The sequence below is a fragment of the Hypomesus transpacificus genome, chromosome 9, assembly GCF_021917145.1.
Source record: "Hypomesus transpacificus isolate Combined female chromosome 9, fHypTra1, whole genome shotgun sequence".
In the NCBI taxonomy this organism is placed as follows: Eukaryota; Metazoa; Chordata; class Actinopteri; order Osmeriformes; family Osmeridae; genus Hypomesus; species Hypomesus transpacificus.
This window is the reverse complement of record NC_061068.1, coordinates 13,701,013-13,720,542: the sequence shown is the minus strand read 5'-3', so window position 1 is coordinate 13,720,542 and position 19,530 is coordinate 13,701,013. Positions and strand designations below refer to the sequence as shown.

Below are 19,530 nucleotides of genomic sequence, written 5' to 3'. Positions count from 1 at the left end.
AAAGTGCTAAACCTGACACTCCCTTTGCGAGATGACTCTATGCCATCAAATCTCTTACCTGTTCACAAAATGGAACTCATGTTCTCATTTGGTACACACAAACATATTTTCAAATGACGCACACATACCATTCATAACAATACACACAACTAAGCATTTGCTGCACACTACCAAGCATTCACAGCACACTGTAGTGCATAATTGAAAACACAATTATAGAAATGGAACACAACATATGAATGACAATGACTCTGTAGAATGAGCCATTTCTCCTTTTGTAAAATGTCTCAGTGTAGGCCAACTTTTTTTCATAGTCACACCTAAAAAAGCACACAAATATGCAGCAAAAAAAGTGTTATTTCGGTACACACAGAGAACAGTACTGTAAACCGGCCTGCTCAACCTTCACAAAAATGAATTAGGAATCATGCCTTCGGTTCCTGTCTGACCAGAGGGCCTCATCCATACTCCTTGACGCGGCCTGTGTTAGGGGTCGAATGGGACCCTGTACACCTGTTTCATCCGCATGGCATTCCTGCGAAGAATACGGTCCAATGTAGGCTGACGGTCTGGACGTTCCTGAATGTAGCATGGTCAGCCAGGATCATAGTTTGTATTTGTTGGAGTGTGATAGCGTTGTTCCCACAAACCATATTTACAGTTTCAGTCTCGTGTGTGTTCTTCCTCCACAGTGTGGTTCTCTTTCAGTCCTGCAAAATACTGTGAGCACACTGTATTCTATTGATATGCAGTATCGCAGTACACAAGGCAAATATATTTCATACCTGTTCTCCATCCTGAAGTTTCTAATGATGGCAGCAACTGTGAAGCGGCTGAGATTTGGTTGGACCCTCTGGCCAGCCTTTCTCATGCTCAAACCAGGGTTGAGCACATCGTCTACCACAGTAGCCTGAATCTCATTAGAGACGACCGTTCTCCTTCTTTTTCCTCCTCCTCTTTCTTCTCCTTGTCCTTTTCCTCCTCCTACTCCTCCTTGTCCTCCTCTTTATCCTTGTCCTCTTCCTCTTCCTTCTCTCTGTCCTACTCCTCAACCTGCTACTCTCCCTCCCTCTTGTCCCCCTGCTTCTTGTCCTCCTCTTCCTCCTCTCACTCTTACCCCTTCTCCTTCTCTAGTTGTCGATCTCCTCAAAGTTCTCCATTGTTCACCAAAAACAGAGGCTCAAGGCACTTTTATGCTGCAGTCCTGATTGCAAATTTCTCAACAGACCTGAATGTTTAGAGATTTGAATATTTGTGTGCTATAGGCTGATGCTTTGAGATTTTACTTGATAAGTGTTTGCAACAACTGAACATTGTGTATAGTGTTTTGACAACAAGGTGGTGTGGAATTGACATCAGAGTGTAAAGAAAGAAAGTCAGAGTCTAAGTGTCAAATTCGGTCGAGCATTTTGTGTGTTGACAACTGAGATGACAACTGAGAAAAACTGTAAAACATTTGCAAGAGAAGACTTCTGCTGTTCTAAGAATGTGATGATGATCAAGTGGATCCCAGTTTCATTTAGTGTGTATGAACAAATGAGAAAAACAGTAACTGCTGTGCCGAGCTGACAGTTGGTTAGGAGAACTGTGTGAAGAGTTTTGAAAAAGTGACCAAGTATTGAGAAATGTGTCCTAGCGCCTGTAAAAAAAATAGTAAAAATAGATTAGAATGTTTTGTTACAAGAGGGAAGAGGAATTGGTGTTCTGTGCTCACATGACTCATGGACCTAGTTGTTTGACAGGCTAAGGAGAACTCATCTCTGGTTTCATCTTCAACAGGTCTTCATGGAGTGACTCTATCAGATAGTTACAACGATTAAGAGACGGAAAGAAAAAGGATAAAAGTGAAAAACAGGGAACAACTGAATAGATGAATGGTGCACTGAGGAGACCAGGCCATGGGGAGCAATTGTTCTAAATGTAGGAGAAGTGAGGAGCAGGAGGAGGAGGAGAGAGGAGATGAAAGGGGACAAGGGGAGTTGAAAGAGAAGAGAAAAGATATGGAGCCTGGAGAACATGAGGAGGATGAAGGGGGCCTGAACATTAAAAAGAAGAGAAAAGAGGGAGAGACAGACAAGAGAAGAAAACAGAAGGACACAGAAATACATCTGCAAAGAGACTCAAAGTAAGATAAAGGCCAAATCCCATTACTCTGTCTTACCCATTACATTACATTTACATTTAGTCATTTAGCAGACACTCTTATCCAGAGCGACTTACAGTAAGTACAGGGACATTCCCCCGAGGCAAGTAGGGTGAAGTGCCTAGCCCAAGGACACAACGTCATTTGGCACGGCGGGGAATCGATCTGGCAACCTTCTGATTACTAGCCCGACTCCCTCACCGCTCAGCCATCTGACTCCTCATCTGACTCCCCTACCCCTTACCCCTAGCCCTTAGTTTAACCCTTCCCTTGACCCTCGAAACTGAGGGGGAAGAGCTACATACCCCTATGAAATGAGACGCCACTTGGTTACGGTTACATAATCTAGCACGTATCAATGTCTCCAAAGAAAGTTGTGTTAGCACTGATATCAAACGAAATTTGCTGCTAAGGGAGTTTAGTTAAAACTGTAGACATGCGCTATCACATGTTGCCGGTCGCGCAGGATTCACATACCCCTAGGTTTCAATTAAGCTCCCGTTTTCACTTGGTTTTAAGAGGTGTATACCCCTTCGTCTTAGCCCTACCCCTCGCTCAAAAAGAGTGTTGGGACACCACTTACTCTCACGTGAAAGCGCAAAACTAAGGGCTAGGGGTAAGACAGAGTATTCGGCCAAAGTCAGCTGAACACAGTCCATATTATTTCTGTATTGAAGTTCAAGATTGTGGGCATACTGGCCAGTGTCATGAAGTACAAACTCACAGCTTCAGTCTTTAGATGATGTAGGACTACAGTACTGTGTGCGCAAGCCCTGGCAGGAAGACATACTTGACCTCCTTCTGCTTCCCCCCTCAGCCCCTGCTCCCCTGATGACGGAGGGATGGAGATAGAAACAACAGGTGAGCTTGTGGATATAAAAAGAGCTTTGTACTATTGTTGTTCATCTTGATGTTACAAGTAATGCGTGTTTGTAAATGACTAAATGTAAATGTTTGTGTGTGTGTTTGTGTATGAAGCAGCTACTCATCTATTCTCCAACAGAGCTCAGGATGGCAGCATTGTCATGTCTCCAGTGTTAAAGGACACAACTGTTGGAGGCAATGTGACCCACAACATTGGAGACAACATAACCAGCCTTACCACCAACGTAACCAACATTAAATACGTGAAAATTATGAAAATTGAGGAACCTCAGAAAAAAGGTGAAAACTTATTTGGAAAAAAAGAATGTGTTTTCACAGTCAGAGCCTTACTCTAAGACACAATATATACTGATAAGACATAAGAGATACTGATAAGACACAAATATACTGATAAGACACAATTGAGACTGATACATATCAATTACAAAGTCTAAAAAACGAAAGGTCAAGGCTAAAATATATGATATACTATACATATTTTTCCGTAACTCATTCAGCAGGAGAGCCTCCATCTGTTCTGAACTCATGCTGATGATACATGGTGGCGTTATACTGTTTGTTTCTGTTTGTTTTAGAGGATGCATTCCCGATCCCACAGACAAGCACTTCCCCACCAACGTAAGACAGTAAACCTATATTTTAATGTGGAATCATAAGATATCGTTAGAATTAAGTGTAGGTAATACCATCATTTTGACAAAAGAAAAATTATTTGTATGCTTACAGTAGGTGAGGCAGTTCCTCAAAGAAACAAAGTCGTCATGTTCAAATCAAAATCAATGTTTTGTTCATGCCGAAGGCAGCACAAGGGTTAATTCCCTTTTCTTCCCCATTATGATGATCGACTTGAACTTCAGCAAGTTGTCTTGACCACGTCTACAAGCCTAAAACCATAAGGTGGTGCCATGTGATTAGCTGATTAGCTATTTGTGTTAACAAATACTGTAGACTGAATTTAATCTGTGGACACCACTTGTTTTATTTCAACACTGAAATGTGCAGTCATGGCTTTAGCAAAGAGAGAACTAGAGATACTGTCATCTACAGCACCTTTATAAACTCTATAACCTAAATCTGTAGCACATAATCATGACAAACAAACTTGTCATGTTCAAATCAAAAACAATGTTGACATTCACCTTTTCAGGCAAGGCATCTATGAGGACAGAGGGAGAGAGACAAACAGGAGTGGTGAAGACAAGGGTGAGCCTGTATTTTGAACTTGCCTTCTTTAATTATTTTTGGGCCTGCCTTTCAAAAGCCATCAGCCAACAGCTTGATAAAGAGTAACAGCTCAGCCACACGTGCTCAATAGTACAAACCCTCTTTAGTCTCCCTGTTCATTGCAACACAATAGAGCGGAATGCTTCCCGTCTCTAAATACTGTATTAAAAAGTAATATCCACTTTGTATGTTGAGCTATGAAAGGTATTTGTAGTGGTACTGCTATACAGATTTAGGGATGTTGCATTGTATAGGTATGTTAATAAATATGAAATGTTTGTTGTTTTATCCAGCTGTTCTTATAGTGATCAACAAACTCAAATCTAAACTAAAGAAGAAGTTTCAGATTGTCTTTGAGGGCATAACTCGGCACGGAAACAAAACCATTCTCAATAACATCTACACAGATCTCTACATCACAGAGGGTGAGAGTGGAGAGATCAATAAAGAACACGAGGTGAGACAGATTGAGACAGCATCCAGGAAATCAGCAAGAACAGAAACAGCCATCACATGCAACAACATCTTTAAACCTTCAGCTGGACGAGACACACCTGTCCGAATTGTTCTGACAAAAGGAGTTGCTGGAATCGGAAAAACTGTCTCTGTGCAGAAGTTCATCACAGACTGGGCTGAGGGACTAGCCAATCAGGAAATCCAGTTCATCTTTCCTCTCCCGTTTCGAGAGCTGAATTTGTTGGATGGAGAAGAGTTTAGTCTGATGGAACTTGTCCATCACTTCTTCTCGGAAACCAGAAAATCTAAAATCTCCGACTATGACGATTACAATGTTCTGTTTGTTTTTGACGGTCTGGATGAGTGTCGACTGCCCTTAGCCTTCAAAAAGAACAAGAGCTGGTGTGATGTCACAGAGTCAACCTCAGTGGATGTGCTGCTGACCAACCTGATCAGAGGAAACCTGCTTCCCTCTGCTCTCATCTGGATCACCACTCGACCTGCAGCAGCCAATCAGATCCCTTCAGAGTGTGTTGACCTGGTGACAGAGGTACGAGGGTTCAATGACCCACAGAAGGATGAGTACATCATGAAGAGATGCAGTGATGAGAAGCTGGCCAGGAGAATCATCTCACACATCAAGACATCAAGGACTCTCTACATCATGTGCCACATTCCAGTCTTCTCTTGGATTTCTGTTACAGTCCTTGAACACATCCTGAGAACAAAGAAGAAAGAAAAGATGCCCAAGACCCTGACTGAGATGTACACAACCTTCCTGGTGTTGCAGACCAAACAAAAGAAGGTGAAGTATCATGGGAAAACTGAGACAGATCCACATTGGGATGAAGAGAGCATTAAGAGTATTTTGTCACTGGGAAAACTGGCCTTCCACCAGCTGGACAAAGGAAACCTGATTTTCTACGAGAAAGACCTGACTGAGTGTGGAATTGATGTCTGTGATGCCTCAGTGTACTCAGGCGTGTTCACACAGATCTTCAGACAGGATGGTAAAGTCTTCCAGGAGAAGGTGTTCTGCTTTGTCCATCTGAGCTTTCAGGAGTTTCTGGCTGCTATGTTTGTGTTTCTCTCATTCATCAACAACAATGAGAATCTGATGTCTCAGTCCACCTCAGACACATCTGAAGTCCACCTCTACAAAAGTGCTGTGGACAAGGCCTTGCAGAGTAAGAATGGACAGCTGGACCTTTTCCTCCGCTTCCTCCTAGGCCTCTCAATGGAGTCTAATCAGACCGATTTACGAGGCCTACTGACTCAGAAAAGTAACAAGACAGAGAGCCATGAGGAAACACTTAAGTACATCAAGGAAAAGATTAGAGAGGATCCCTCTCCAGAGAGATGCATGAATCTGTTCCACTGTCTGAATGAACTAAATGACCATTCTCTGGTGGAGGAGATCCAACAGTACCTGAGCTCAGGAAGTCTCTCCAGTGTGAAGAGTCTCTCATCTACACAGTGGTCAGCTGTGTTCTTTGTGTTGCTGACTGCAGAAGAGAAGATGGACGTGTTTGACCTGAAGATATACTCCAGATCAGTGGAAGGTCTTCTGAGGCTGCTGCCAGTGGTCAAAGACTCCAAAACTGCTTTGTATGTACAAAGCCATTTTAATAATAATAATACGATTTTCTAGCACATATTGTGATGTGATATTTGATTATCGTATGATCCTATCATACAAACTATGACTATGATGATGTCTCATGTTCTCCTTATCTCATGTAGGCTAAATGACTGTAACCTCTCAGAACGGTGCTGTGAAGCGCTGGCCTCAGCTCTCCCCTCCTCAGATCTGACAGAGCTGGACTTGAATTACAACAACCTGGGGGATTCAGGCATGAAGCTGCTCTCTGCTGGACTGGGGAATCCACTCTGCAAACTGGAGACACTGAGGTTTGTATTTATAGTATTTTTAGCTCCGAAGTGGTGCTATTTGCGAACCACGCACAAACCACTTACGAACCACTTTTCCGGTTTGTCGAAAGAGAAAGAACTGGTTCGCGATTAAGCACCGGCTCCGAACCAGCACCCAAAATGCGTTGGTGGAAAAGGGGTATATGTGGTCACTACTGTCTGAACCAGTATCTTGAGGAGTACTGTGTATGTGGTCACTATTGTCTGAACCAGTATCATGAGGAATACTGTGTATGTGGTCACTACTGTCTGAACCAGTATCATGAGGAGTACTGTGTATGTGGTCACTACTGTCTGAACCAGTATCATGAGGAGTACTGTGTATGTGGTCACTACTGTCTGAAGCAGTATCATCAGTACTGTGTATGTGGTCACTACTGTCTGAACCAGTATCATCAGTACTGTGTATGTGGTCACTACTGTCTGAACCAGTATCATGAGGAGTACTGTGTATGTGGTCACTACTGTCTGAACCAGTACTCCACGAGGAGTACTGTGTATGTGGTCACTACTGTCTGAAGCAGTATCATGAGGAGTACTGTGTATGTGGTCACTACTGTCTGAACCAGTATCATGAGGAGTACTGTGTATGTGGTCACTACTGTCTGAACCAGTATCATCAGTACTGTGTATGTGATCACTACTGTCTGAACCAGTATCATGAGGAGTACTGTGTATGTGGTCACTACTGTCTGAACCAGTGTAGTAGAATAATATTCTATTTTTCAACCAATTCTCAAAGTAAAAAAATAGCACTGGATCTCAGCAAGGTTAGATGCAAAGTATTTTATTGGAATTCAAAGCGCCAACGTTTCCCAATAGAACGTGAGCAAGATCCCAGGATCACACTAAAATATTTCTCTGGACATTTCTCTTACATATTTTCTCGATTATTTTATGATATCCTGCCATTGGTACAATACTTGTTGGTCACAGAATACATCATGCATTCTTACCCAGCTGTTGTCTGGTCCTAGGGGATTCAGATTGTAGGTGCACAGAGAACTTTCCCATTTCTTGGGCCTATTCTGACCTTGAAGGCCAGCTGCTAGGTTCTGGGCATAGGACCATAAATGAGCCACATTAGATAGCAGGGTTTTCTTGTTTTCTATGACAAAATCATGTTTGCACTTTGGGCTTATTATCTTCTATGTATTAGAGTAATGTTAATAATGGTAATAGTGGTAATACTAATCAGTCAACAGCTTTGCATCTGGTTTTCAGTAATATAGCATAAAAAAGTAAAAAAGGTGATCATGAGGTTAATTTAAATCATATACTGTAAATCAATAATCACTATCCATCTTCATTGGAATTACCATCTACAGTGTGATGTTTATTCCACTTCACCAGTATCATGAGGAGTACTGTGTATGTGGTCACTACTTTGGTAGATCCATTCCAAAATATACTAAAGCATGTATTGTGTTATTTTATCTCACTGGTGAATGTCACAATAACTCAATTAAGATAACAATTCTTGAACATGATCTTATATTCATTAGTAGTTTGATTGTGTCAGTAAGACAGTACCATTGATCTCATAGCATTGATCATAAGAGATACTTCCCTAGTATCGATCCTAGTACGAGGGGAATTGTGATCTGATTGGCTCAGAAAGACACTAGATAGTCTAGAACAGGGCTTTCCAATCCTGGTCTTCGGGCCTCCCTGCCCTGCATGTTTTAGATGTTTCCCTGCTCCGACACACCTGATTCCAATGAATGGTCGTTAGCAAGTTTCTGCATAACTAGATAACGACCCATTCATTGGAATCAGGTGTGTTGGAGCAGGGAAACATCTAAAACATGCAGGGCAGGGAGGCCCGAGGACCAGGATTGGGAACCCCTGGTCTAGAACAAAAGATTCACTGATGGCCTACATCTCACATTATACGATTTAGAAATACCTCAGGAAGACCACATGATGTCTCAGTATACGTTAGACTGGATGGTTGTACAATCCAGTTCAGTGAAATCAGCTTCTCAGGCAGGTTAATATTAGGTAGGAAAGTAGGATTACAGAGTGCAAAGGTACAAATAACACTTAAAATACAAATTTAAGTTTTAGATGTAACCTTAAACACCTAGACAGTGCCAGCCTCCCTAATTAAAACATGTAGTCTGTTCCAGGGGAGAGAAGCTCTATATGAGAACACCTTGTTCTCCTGTTGTTTTCAGCTTGCAACAGTAACTCACCTCAACACTCATAGGAAATGATCAGACTGATATTCTTTATTTCTACCTCTAGAGGGTATTAGTGTGTGTGATCCCTCCCTAATGATAATCTTCTACAGGCTGTCAGGCTGTCACATCACAGAGGAAGGCTGTGCTTCTCTGAGCTCAGTGCTGAAGTCAGCCTCCTTCCTGAGACAACTTGAGCTAAGTAACAATGATCTGAAGGATGTTGGCATGAAGCCGCTCTCTGCTGGACTGGGGAACCCACTCTGCAAACTGGAGACACTGAGGTCTGTATTTATGTTCTACATGTAAGGGATAATGCCCGACGAGGTGTCCAATATCACCTGATAATGGACGATGCGGAGGCGTGAACCGTCCTACGCGCAGCGGAAGATTCCGCGGAAGCAACCGTCTTCCGCTGCGTGTAACCAGCCATGTATGGCCGCAGCCTGTGGAGCGAGTTGAATAGCAAATGGATGTGAGATGACCACATCAAAGTTGACATATTCTCCAAACAGTAATTATAATTTAACAGTATGTTTAACAACAAGACTAGCCAGCTATCGAGCCAACACTGTTGTGTTGGCCGCAGCCTGTCTGATGTAGATTGACTAGCGAGGTGAATAACGAATGGGATGTGAGATGAGCGGTTACGTGACACTGACACACTACATTCACAGTGCCGGTCCTAGCACATTGTGCGCCTCGGGTGAGTTTATCACTTGGAGTTTATCACAATCAATTATTCACCTAGACCATGGTATAAGAGACAATAGTAAAGTTATAATCGCACAATGTTTTGTGTATGGTTGATTTGAATGAGATATGCCTTCAACTGTAGTCATCAGTGAGGACTAGTTTGATAAGAAACAGGCAGATTTGCTGCATCTGAAACACTCTAAAACATACTGTACATAATGATTGGCTTACATTTTATTTCATGTTTTTGTTTATTTTAGACAGAATGAAAATGTTGATGTAACTGTTTCTGAATGTGCAACTTGATTGCAGTCTCTTGTTAGGTCATCTTAACAATCTGTATGTCCTTACATATGGTAAACAGACAGACAAGTAGCCCGTCCAATCATTGCATTTGGTCCAAATGCTGTATAATCATTAGTTCCGGTCCGAACTTAATGATTTGTAATGTTTATTACAGTCCTGCGACGCCCAAAGTTATCAGATTGATTTAAGTTATTGATTTAATCACTTTATACTAATGTGCACGGCGTGAAGCTATGCGGGCACCGATAAACGTACAGGAAGTAGGTGGGACCATGACGTTGACTTATAAACTTATTATAGCCGTTTGGGGATTTCCCGTTTTAATATGATCCGAGTCACTGCCTACAGGGATAGCTTTAAGCGGAATGCTGCTCGGAGGAAGTGGCAGATATTGTCAGAGCCTCTGGTGAGTAGGCTATAGGTTTGATCCATGGCCAAAATGAAATGCTATAGGCTAGCACCTGACATGTATTTATACAAACCAGAAAAAAAGTGGGAATAATAGCTTGAATTTCTACCTCTATAGGGTATTAATGTTTGTGATCCCTCCCTAATGATAACCTTCTACAGGCTGTCAGGCTGTCACATCACAGAGGAAGGCTGTGCTTCTCTGAGCTCAGTGCTGAAGTCAATCTCCTTCCTGAGACAACTAGATCTAAGTAACAATGATCTGAAGGATGTCGGCATGAAGCTGCTCTCTGCTGGACTGGGGAACCCACTCTGCAAACTGCAGACACTGAGGTCTGTATTTATGTTCTACATGAGACATTAGTCATAATTGCTCAATGAATTTGTATTGTTGAAATAGACAACCGAGTTGAGTCTCAAGTTGGGTATAACCTGCATGCCAAGAATGGTATATGCCTTCTAGTCATCAGTGAGGACTAGTTTGATAAGAAATATGCAGATTAGCTCTGAAACACTCTAAAACATACAGTACATAATTGTGCTGATTGGCTTAATATTTTTTTTCATGTTTTTTTTGCAACTGTTTCTGAATGTGCAACATAATTGCAGTCATTTTGGGTCGTCTTAGCAATCTGTATGCCCTTTTCCAAAGGGTAATAACATACAGCTTAATTTAATTTTAAACCTTAAACCTGTTTAGCATGACAACACAACCTGTCATTCATCAAACTTTATGAACATCTGGGGTTTCCCTTTACACAGTGGAAAAATATTGACTTTAATCTGTGCGGTCATGGCTTTAGCAAAGATAAAAATTGAGGTACTGTCATCTTCAGCACGTGCCCCAGTAAAATCTAAAGTTTGAGTTTTAACAATTTAGTAGTCAGTGCATTCATTTAGATTGATAATCCTGGCAAGAAAACACAGTATCCCAATAAACGCTTGTAAAATCGAAGCAGTTTAACCGAAAACATAAACCGATTTCCGCAGAATTCCATGTCAGCGCGGTCTTCTGATCTTGCCAAATATCCACTGCAGCATGCACACAGAAGTCCAGGTGTCGGACTGGCAAACAAGTAAAAATTTGAGGTAGTCTAAGTAAACATTACAAAACTAAATAAAGTTTCTAAATGATAGGCCCACCGATCATCTCAGTTTGACTAAAACATAAAAACAATATTACATGAAGATCAAAAAACAGTATTTGCGCTAAAATGAATCCGAAAAAAACATGTGCGCTCGCATTAACTATTGATGTCCCTGTTAAAGAAAAAGGGATATGAATAGGGGCCTGTGCCCCAGTAGAGCTTTATGTCTAACAATGCCCCTGGCATAGACATTGCCAATAAAATACTTGCCTTTGCCTTACTGCACTGATCCAAGTTACCAACTATTGTATGTCTGGCAGAATAATGTCTTGGAGCCCAAATCTCAATCAACCTCCTCCCTTGATGTATCATACTCACTCATCATGTCTTTGCTTTATTGAATATTTCTCAAAAGATTGCTACCAGTGCTGTAGACCTATGTTGTAGATATTGACATTACCTTACACCTTAGAAATGTGTAGCTCCCATCACTGCAGTTATACTGGTGTCTGTCTAGTGTGATTTGAAGTGTAAACGTAATTCCCTAAGCAAACTAATACAGCATATTTGAGACTTATTATTTGTTTCCCTGCTCCAGCACACCTGATTCAAATAAATGGTCATTACCCGGCTTCCACAGAGCTTGATAACAACCCATTGATTTGAATCAGGTGTTTTGGAGCAGGGGAAACATCTAAATCATGCCTTTTACACTAAATTTATTGGTTGGGAACTGTATGTCCACATATACAATAAGGTTCACATTCAAACACATTTCAGTAAAAAGCAAATCAGTTTTTTTCTCTTACTGTTTACTAAAGGAAGTACTTAATAGAACAGAAAAAGTTTTACAGTAATGCTTACAGTGAACAAAATATTGGTTTGTTGAAAGATGCGTTTAATGGAGGCAACCATTGACCACCTCAACTTGGGTTTCACTCTTTCACCAGCCTCTCTTTGTGAAAGACCGTGGTTGATTACATGGTCATTGATAGAGGTACGAAGTTCATTACTGACTACTGTTCTTGCAGCACTTGGAATGCCACCACCACGCATTCTTACACCTCTACCTTGCCCTCTCCTTGGGCCTGCTCTTTCCCCAGCCCTGCTCCTCTCACTGCACCTGCACCTCCTTCTGCATCTCTCACTGCTTCTCCACCTCTCCCTCCATCTCTCACTAGGCCTGCTCCCTGGGCCCCTTGCTCTTCCTCGTCCAAACATTACAGTGTTTGTGTTTTTCTGTTTCTGTTTCCAAAAACATCATTCCTCAAAGTCCTTCTTTTATAGTAATTGAAGGAAATAACCCCTGCCACTGAGTCTAAGCTAGACTGGAATCAGCTGTGGTTGGCCCACTTTACCCAACATAAATCAGCTGTGTGTCCATTTTTCAATTGTCTTTATTTATTTTTTTCTGCTGAGATATGTTGTTTTTAAACTACAGTAATATAATTGCGGAAGCAGATGTTTTTATACTGTATCTAAGGTTTGGATAATTGTTTTTGCTATTGTGGGATGTTGTGTGTTAACATTCGTGAATACTACACAAACAATCCATAATTTTGTTGGGAGGTATAGCTTGTCTGTTAAGAAAATGTAAGCGTTGTGGAAATGTGTTCACTGACTGAATATTGTGTGAAAAAGACATAAAATATGTGAATTGTATGGCCAAAAAAGACTGATGCTGTGCTAATTGTGTTTAGAGTTTTGAAAATGTGACAACTGTTTGGACAAATGCTTGTTAGCGACTGAAAAAAACTGTAAGCCCCATTGTACCAAATGTTGTTGCAGTTCCACCAGAGTTCTACTGGAAGTGATTGCGGGCAAGTGCAAAATGAATGAGTCTATTGAGCTAAACAGCTAAATTTTTCTCTTTCGCTTGATTGTCGTAGAGAAATCTATGATTTGATTGTAGTTTTTGCATGTTCAACATTGAATATAGGTTAAAGTTGGATGAACGAGTACTTATGCCCTTTTGATTTCTTACAGGGTGAATAGTTTTTGCCCATCAAATGCTAGCATGCTGATTGGTTAGTGGAGGACTGACTATGAACAGAAATCCCGCTTGATGGCATCCAAAGTAGAACCAGAATGTCAGAGCATTAGCAACATTAGCAACAACATTATCAAACCAAAACTCTTTCTAGCATGTGTATTGACAGGAAAAGCCTAACCTGTCAGCTGTGTTGTCGATAGCTATGTTCGACTTCCTGCAGAACCTGCCAAATGAACCCCTCTGTGCTGACTCACTCTGGAGACCCAGATGGATTCTGTCACAATATTGATCCTCTTTCTACAGGCTGTCAGGTTGTCTGGTCACAGAGGAAGGCTGTGCTTCTCTGGCCTCAGCTCTGAGGTCCAACCCCTTCCACCTGAGGGAACTGGACTTGAGCTACAATCATCCAGGAGAAAAAGGATTGAAGCTGCTCTCTGCTGGACTGGAGGATCCACACTGCAGACTGGAGAAACTCAAGTAAGGAGATGTTAGTTTTTTATCTTCTTATGTTTATGTTCTTAATGTAATGTTGCTTAACACTGAATATACAAGTATGTTCATAGGCTTTGCATATCATGATAATATAATTACTGCATGGTTATTTAGGATAGTTGATTAGGAAGAGATCAATCTTATATAATCTACAATAGCCTCGAACTGAAAATGTTGGGGGCACAGGCAGAAAATTTAGGGGCGCACATCTTAAATCAACCTGCAACCCAATTATTCACATTTTCCCAATTTAAATGTATTACTGATAATGTGCTGTTTTATTTTAGTTTGCAGTAGGGCTGTGCATTATGACCAACATCTCATATCCTGATATAGATCCTCTCATATCCCGATAACGATACATAACACAATATGGCACATTTTCTTTAAATTCAATGAATAAATAGTTGATAAAAAAAATGACCATATGGAGAGGCTCAAAATTGCAGTCATTTTGGTTGCATATGCTCCCAAAATGTTATCTATGCGACCAGGGTCGGACTGGGACCAAAAAACTGCCCGGTACTTTGAAACGCAGACCGGCCCGCGACCCGGGTACAGTTGCTTAATACAAATGGGCTATATAATAATAAAGTATAATGCAGTACTATTGAAGACTGTTAACAAAATTATATCTTATACAGTATCTAAAAATGAATATGGCAATTTTCCCTTACTTTCTTTTTCCTTCCTTCTCTCTGTTTCTGCATCTGTTTTTTGATGTTGCAAAAGAACAATAATCAGTTAACTATAGTCAATAATGAAAATCAATTCAACAAACTTATTTCCATATAATAACCCTGTTAACATTTACATTTATGCATTTAGCAGACGCTTTTGTCCAAAGCGACTTCCAAAAGAGAGCTTTACAAAAGTGCATCAGTCACTGATCATAACAGATAGTCTATTGTGTACAGATGCAGTGCTGCACCTGTCAAAGTCTCTCCACTGGACCCTGTCACCATAGCAGCCTCCATCTGTTGCCCTGTGTCACTTGTGGCTGCTTTATTACACAGAACACAACAAATAAGACAATTGCATTTGATTCACATAGCACATTTAATATTTAAAGCCAAAAAAACATGTTGTGCATATTTACAAGAGTGCCTTTTTCTCTTGGCCATTTTTGTTTTCATTTAAAATATAAAGCCTACATGTATAATTTTGTGGTTTTTGCATGTTTTGGAAATTTGAATTTTCTAAATGTCGACAATCCAGCTGCTTGCACCTGACGCCTCTGGTACTGCCATATCTTTGGGCTGCAGACTCTCCCTCACTTAGCTTGACTTTTGCCGGTCTAAACATTTGTTCAATGTTTTACATTTGGCAGGAGTGCGCGTTGTTTTTTGTCTCCTGTATTTTCCGTGCCACCCTTTTCTCATTTTCTTTTCCTTTCCATTTCTTTGCAAAAGAGACAACAATGTTTCTCGGTTCCAGACAACTTTCAAAACACTGCACGCAAACTCAATGCTTTCACCCACTCCAACAAACTGGCCGTACCCGGAAAACGATTGATTTTTGACCAATCGCGATCTGTAAACCGATGGACCAGTGCACCTTTCACCTTTTTTTACACGGGGGGAATCCCCACCCCCACCCTTTGGATTTTGGATCACTCCAGTTAAACAGTTGCTTGGTATTCAGGCCGTCCTCAAAGTGAGCATTAACTATTAGGTTACATTATTTTTTTGCATAGTGCCGTGGCCATAGCGGCCGTTAGCTGGACCAGCCATTCGGGAAATCTCCCAATTCTCCCGATGGCCAGTCCGACACTGTATGCAACCCAAAAAATATATATTTGGGAGTGTAGCAGACTATTTGTACATAATTCAGGTGTGTGCCGCAAAGAGATGGAGGGAGAGGTTTATTTCTTCTTTGTTAATGTTAGCTTTAACTTCGTGAACCAATATTTCTATCTCCTGTTCGCTGAACCTTCTTTTTCTTTTCCTCGAATCACCCATGGTGGCAGTAACATGCAGGGAATTTCTCCCGGCTTTTAACAGCACGCTAATTAACATTCAAGGGCGGAGTAAGGCGCTGATTGCCCGACAAGGATCTGGTTTGATAAATACCACTCAAAATGCGTAAATACACCGTGCGCTATTTGCGGTTGGGCAAATGCGCAGATTAAGATGCGGTCGCAATGTTAGTAAATGAGGCCCATGGTCTTCAGAGGCTCGGATGAAGGAATAACTGTAAAAATACTTGTGTTTTCCGTTGTACATCCAAACTGAGCAAATATAATACTTAGCTCGTTTGCAAGCCATGATAAAAACACTTGCACGGTCGTAGCTCAGTTTCTTTTGGGCTGGCCAGATTCTCGGGGCGGGCAAAGCAGAGAGAGGGGAGGTAACCTTCCTCCTTGTGACGTCACAAGGAGATGATTTTCAAACCGAGCGTTTGAGCTTTCATTTTCTCAAAGACGGAGAAGAATACCCAGGGCTTGGTTTACACCATCAAAATTTCTAGCCACTGGGGAGCCAAAGGCAGGCTCATATTAATGTTAAATAACCTCCTAAAGTTTTCATGTCATGGGACCTTTAAAACAATACAGTTAAATACACATTGTCTACACACCACCAGTCTCTTCCCCCCCAGGTGACAAGAACCCCCAAACCACCCAGACTTCACGTCTCCTACTTAGGTGGTCATAAAACTGTAGGAGGCAACTCTAATCTCCATTGTATAAAGATCTTCCATCTTTTACTTGGGCATCCTTAAAGGGGTCATTTACTGATTTTATAGTATGGGTTTTTCACACTGTTCCTTAAGGTCTCTGAATAGGTTATGTAACATTGGATGGGCTGAAAATATCCCGGGTGCTGTTCTATGCGCCCTGATGCACCCTGTGAAATATCCCTAGAATAAAACGAGCGGTTTTCTCCCTTTTATGGTATGTTAATGAATATTTAGATGAGCTGCGCGCTGATTGGTTGGTTTACAACAAGCGAAGCTGTGAAGCAAAGACGCAACACGGCCAACAGCACTCACTGAAACATTGAAGGTGGGGACTTAGAATAAAAAACTGGAAATAAATCTATTGTGTCCAAACAACATTATTTTCAACAGATAGACTTGATATATAAAATTATAACGTTAGTTGTTTCCACTTCTGTTGTCGAAGCAAACGGGATCGACTTAGGTGGGTAACGTTACAGCTCAGCAACCAAAATATCGGGATTCATCTCAGCTTCAGTTAGCCACCGTATTTTTCGGAAATAAAACCGCAGCTTGTACCCCGATTTTACAGTTTTCTTGTGGTTGTATAGCTTATATTTTAAAGCGGCATATAACCCCATTTTAGATTTTAAAAGTGTCTTTGTCCCAAGATCTCTACAGACCGGGAAGCTAATCTAATGCTCACCACTGGAACGGGGGCTTATTGAAAGAGGAATTATTTACTGTGTCGTCTCAGTTACAGTATTAAGGCTTGGAAATACAGTGACTTGCTAAAGTAGGCAAATGGCTAGTAAAATATAACATAACATAATAATTGAAGGTAAATCAAACAGCTACCAGTGTAATGTTATATAAAGCTAGCAAACCAGCGTTTGCTACCATCGTTATCGACATTGGCTAATTCAACTTTGGTAGGCTGTCCTCAGGATTTACAAGCTAGCTAAACTTATACTAGATCTAAAATTATTTTGTAGACGTAACAATGGATTTTTCCACGCATGGACATACTATTCACAACCGAAGTGTCTTACGGCATGCTGTAAGATCGCTTATAGCCTACTTGCTTGGTAGTGTCGTGAATAATTGGGTGTGCTTGCCAACAGCAGGAGCACAACCTTTGTTCTGTCACATATATATTTATTTCTCAATGTTTATTTTTGCGCCCCTAAGCCTCAGTCAATATTTGGACTACATAGACAACCTAGGTGTTAAAAGTTTCGTCTTGGAAGCGATTGAGTTGCTTGTATTTTTATTTACGTTCCGTTGCACGGTTTGAGTAGAAATTACGTTTTTGTGGTGAAGCTAATAAAGTGAAGCTAATGGTGGCTAACTTGCTAGCCACAGTCACTGACGCTACTAACGTCACTAACGTCACAAAAAGTTGCGTGACTATCTCTAGCAGAACATTAGTTTAGCAGCTCGTTAACTTCTGGGAGATGACTAGGCTAGGCTAACTGCTTTATTGCAAGGCAGCTGCAGAAACGCCACAAGCAAAGAGGCCTGGGTGATTACTATTTGCTCATTTTACTTTGATATGACACACAATTGGGATGTGTAATGTACAATATAAGCTGATATTATTAAGGAGGTACATCTTCTTTTGGAAACAGTAGTCTACTATTTCACTGAAGCATTAGCATCGTGACATTAGCCTCTATTACAGCAGTCTATGATGCATCTGTTTTGAATCGTTAAAATAAACCTACCTCTCAAATACATTTTCGTTATGGGATTTATTATGACATTAGATTACAAGTAAACGATTTGTGGGTGAAATGATCATTACCTGTGGTTTCAAACCAGTGTAGCTCACTGCAACGCTGTAGCCTACGCGAGACACACTACAGTAGTAGCTAACAAAAACATCACAGCTGTGTAGTAGGCCTAGTACAATTTACTGGGGCAGCTTCTCCACACAGGGCTATATCGCATTTTGAGTTGCTACTGACAATGATCGCTACCACTGAGCTTTTTATGAATGTGGGATTTTCCATTCAATAAATGTAAAGCCTATTTACACTTTTTTAAGGGCATATTCTCAGTTAGCAGATGGTACTATTTGAATCGCAATTCCATCTGAGATAGCTACTGCCGGTAACGTCGTTGTTAGAAGCCTCAAAGGGGGTTCTTTATTAATGACTGAATGCAATATGAGTAGGCTAAATGCCAAAAAAATATCACAAGAAGGGAAAAACTTAAAATGACGTTTAAGTCATAGAGCTTAGGTCCATTTTTACACCGGTCTGCCAAATACATTCGTTTTGATGCAACTATGAGGCTGCTGATCACCATTCCCTCTTGCAGGGGAAATGAGAAGACAACTATTTCATTTTACTCTTAACTCTTAGTATTTTGAGTTGTAAACTAGCAGAAAAAATTATGCTTTTAAATCTATCTAATCTTTATGAATGTAGCGCCCCTCATGCCTCGTTTTCGGGCATAACTCAAATTAACTAGGGCGCCCTGAGTTCTTTTAACAAATAATGCTTACGCATCCAACTTAATAAACACACATATTTACATTTATATATATATAAGCCATTACAATTTAAATGACAATAACACTGGCCGTAATTAGCCTATTACTGCTAGAAAATAATACCCCCCAGTTCGTCACATGCCAACTGGTGTTCGGCTCGGGCACGTTGTTCCACAGCCTAAGGTGGCGGCTGCTGTCCGTGGGCAACACGCAGCACAACCAGCCACCTCGTGGCGTGGCGATGGTCAAAGAGCTGAGCGAGCAGGTCGGAAAGTTTGGTGAGCAGGTCGACGGTTTCCAGGAGAATTTTACCAGAGTTTGTTGAGGTCTTTGAATGTCCGTAAGAATGGAAAGCTCCTTGAATTTGGCTGTCCGCCAAATTCTGTCCTTCTCCAATCCGACGCAGTCCCTCTATGAATTGTAACCTGCAACGGAGTGGCCTATCCGACAGCTCACCAGTTACATGTAAGATATGGTTCCAGAGTTGGCAACACATTTATCCTCGCTATGACTGTCCCTTACGGAAAGAAAATATATTTACCAATATATGATTTGAAATACATTTT

General features: G+C 41.1%; 1 protein-coding gene across 7 annotated transcripts in view; it reads left to right on the top strand.

Moving 5' to 3' along the window:
* LOC124471298 (NACHT, LRR and PYD domains-containing protein 12-like) overlaps window positions 1-19,530 on the top strand; it is a 54,828-nt gene that overhangs the window by 24,321 nt on the left and 10,977 nt on the right. For 3 of the 7 annotated variants that reach the window (XM_047025749.1, XM_047025748.1, XM_047025754.1), the window contains exons 2-11: window positions 1,780-2,125; window positions 2,961-3,004; window positions 3,122-3,307; window positions 3,604-3,646; window positions 4,176-4,231; window positions 4,546-6,316; window positions 6,452-6,619; window positions 8,937-9,107; window positions 10,396-10,566; window positions 13,618-13,791. In XM_047025749.1, coding sequence (XP_046881705.1) covers window positions 1,899-2,125; window positions 2,961-3,004; window positions 3,122-3,307; window positions 3,604-3,646; window positions 4,176-4,231; window positions 4,546-6,316; window positions 6,452-6,619; window positions 8,937-9,107; window positions 10,396-10,566; window positions 13,618-13,791 — 3,011 coding nt within the window. In that variant the 5' untranslated portion in view covers window positions 1,780-1,898. The remainder of the gene's footprint in view (window positions 1-1,779; window positions 2,126-2,960; window positions 3,005-3,121; window positions 3,308-3,603; window positions 3,647-4,175; window positions 4,232-4,545; window positions 6,317-6,451; window positions 6,620-8,936; window positions 9,108-10,395; window positions 10,567-13,617; window positions 13,792-19,530) is intronic. The other 4 variants (XM_047025751.1, XM_047025750.1, XM_047025753.1 and 1 more) reach the window with 2 other exon arrangements.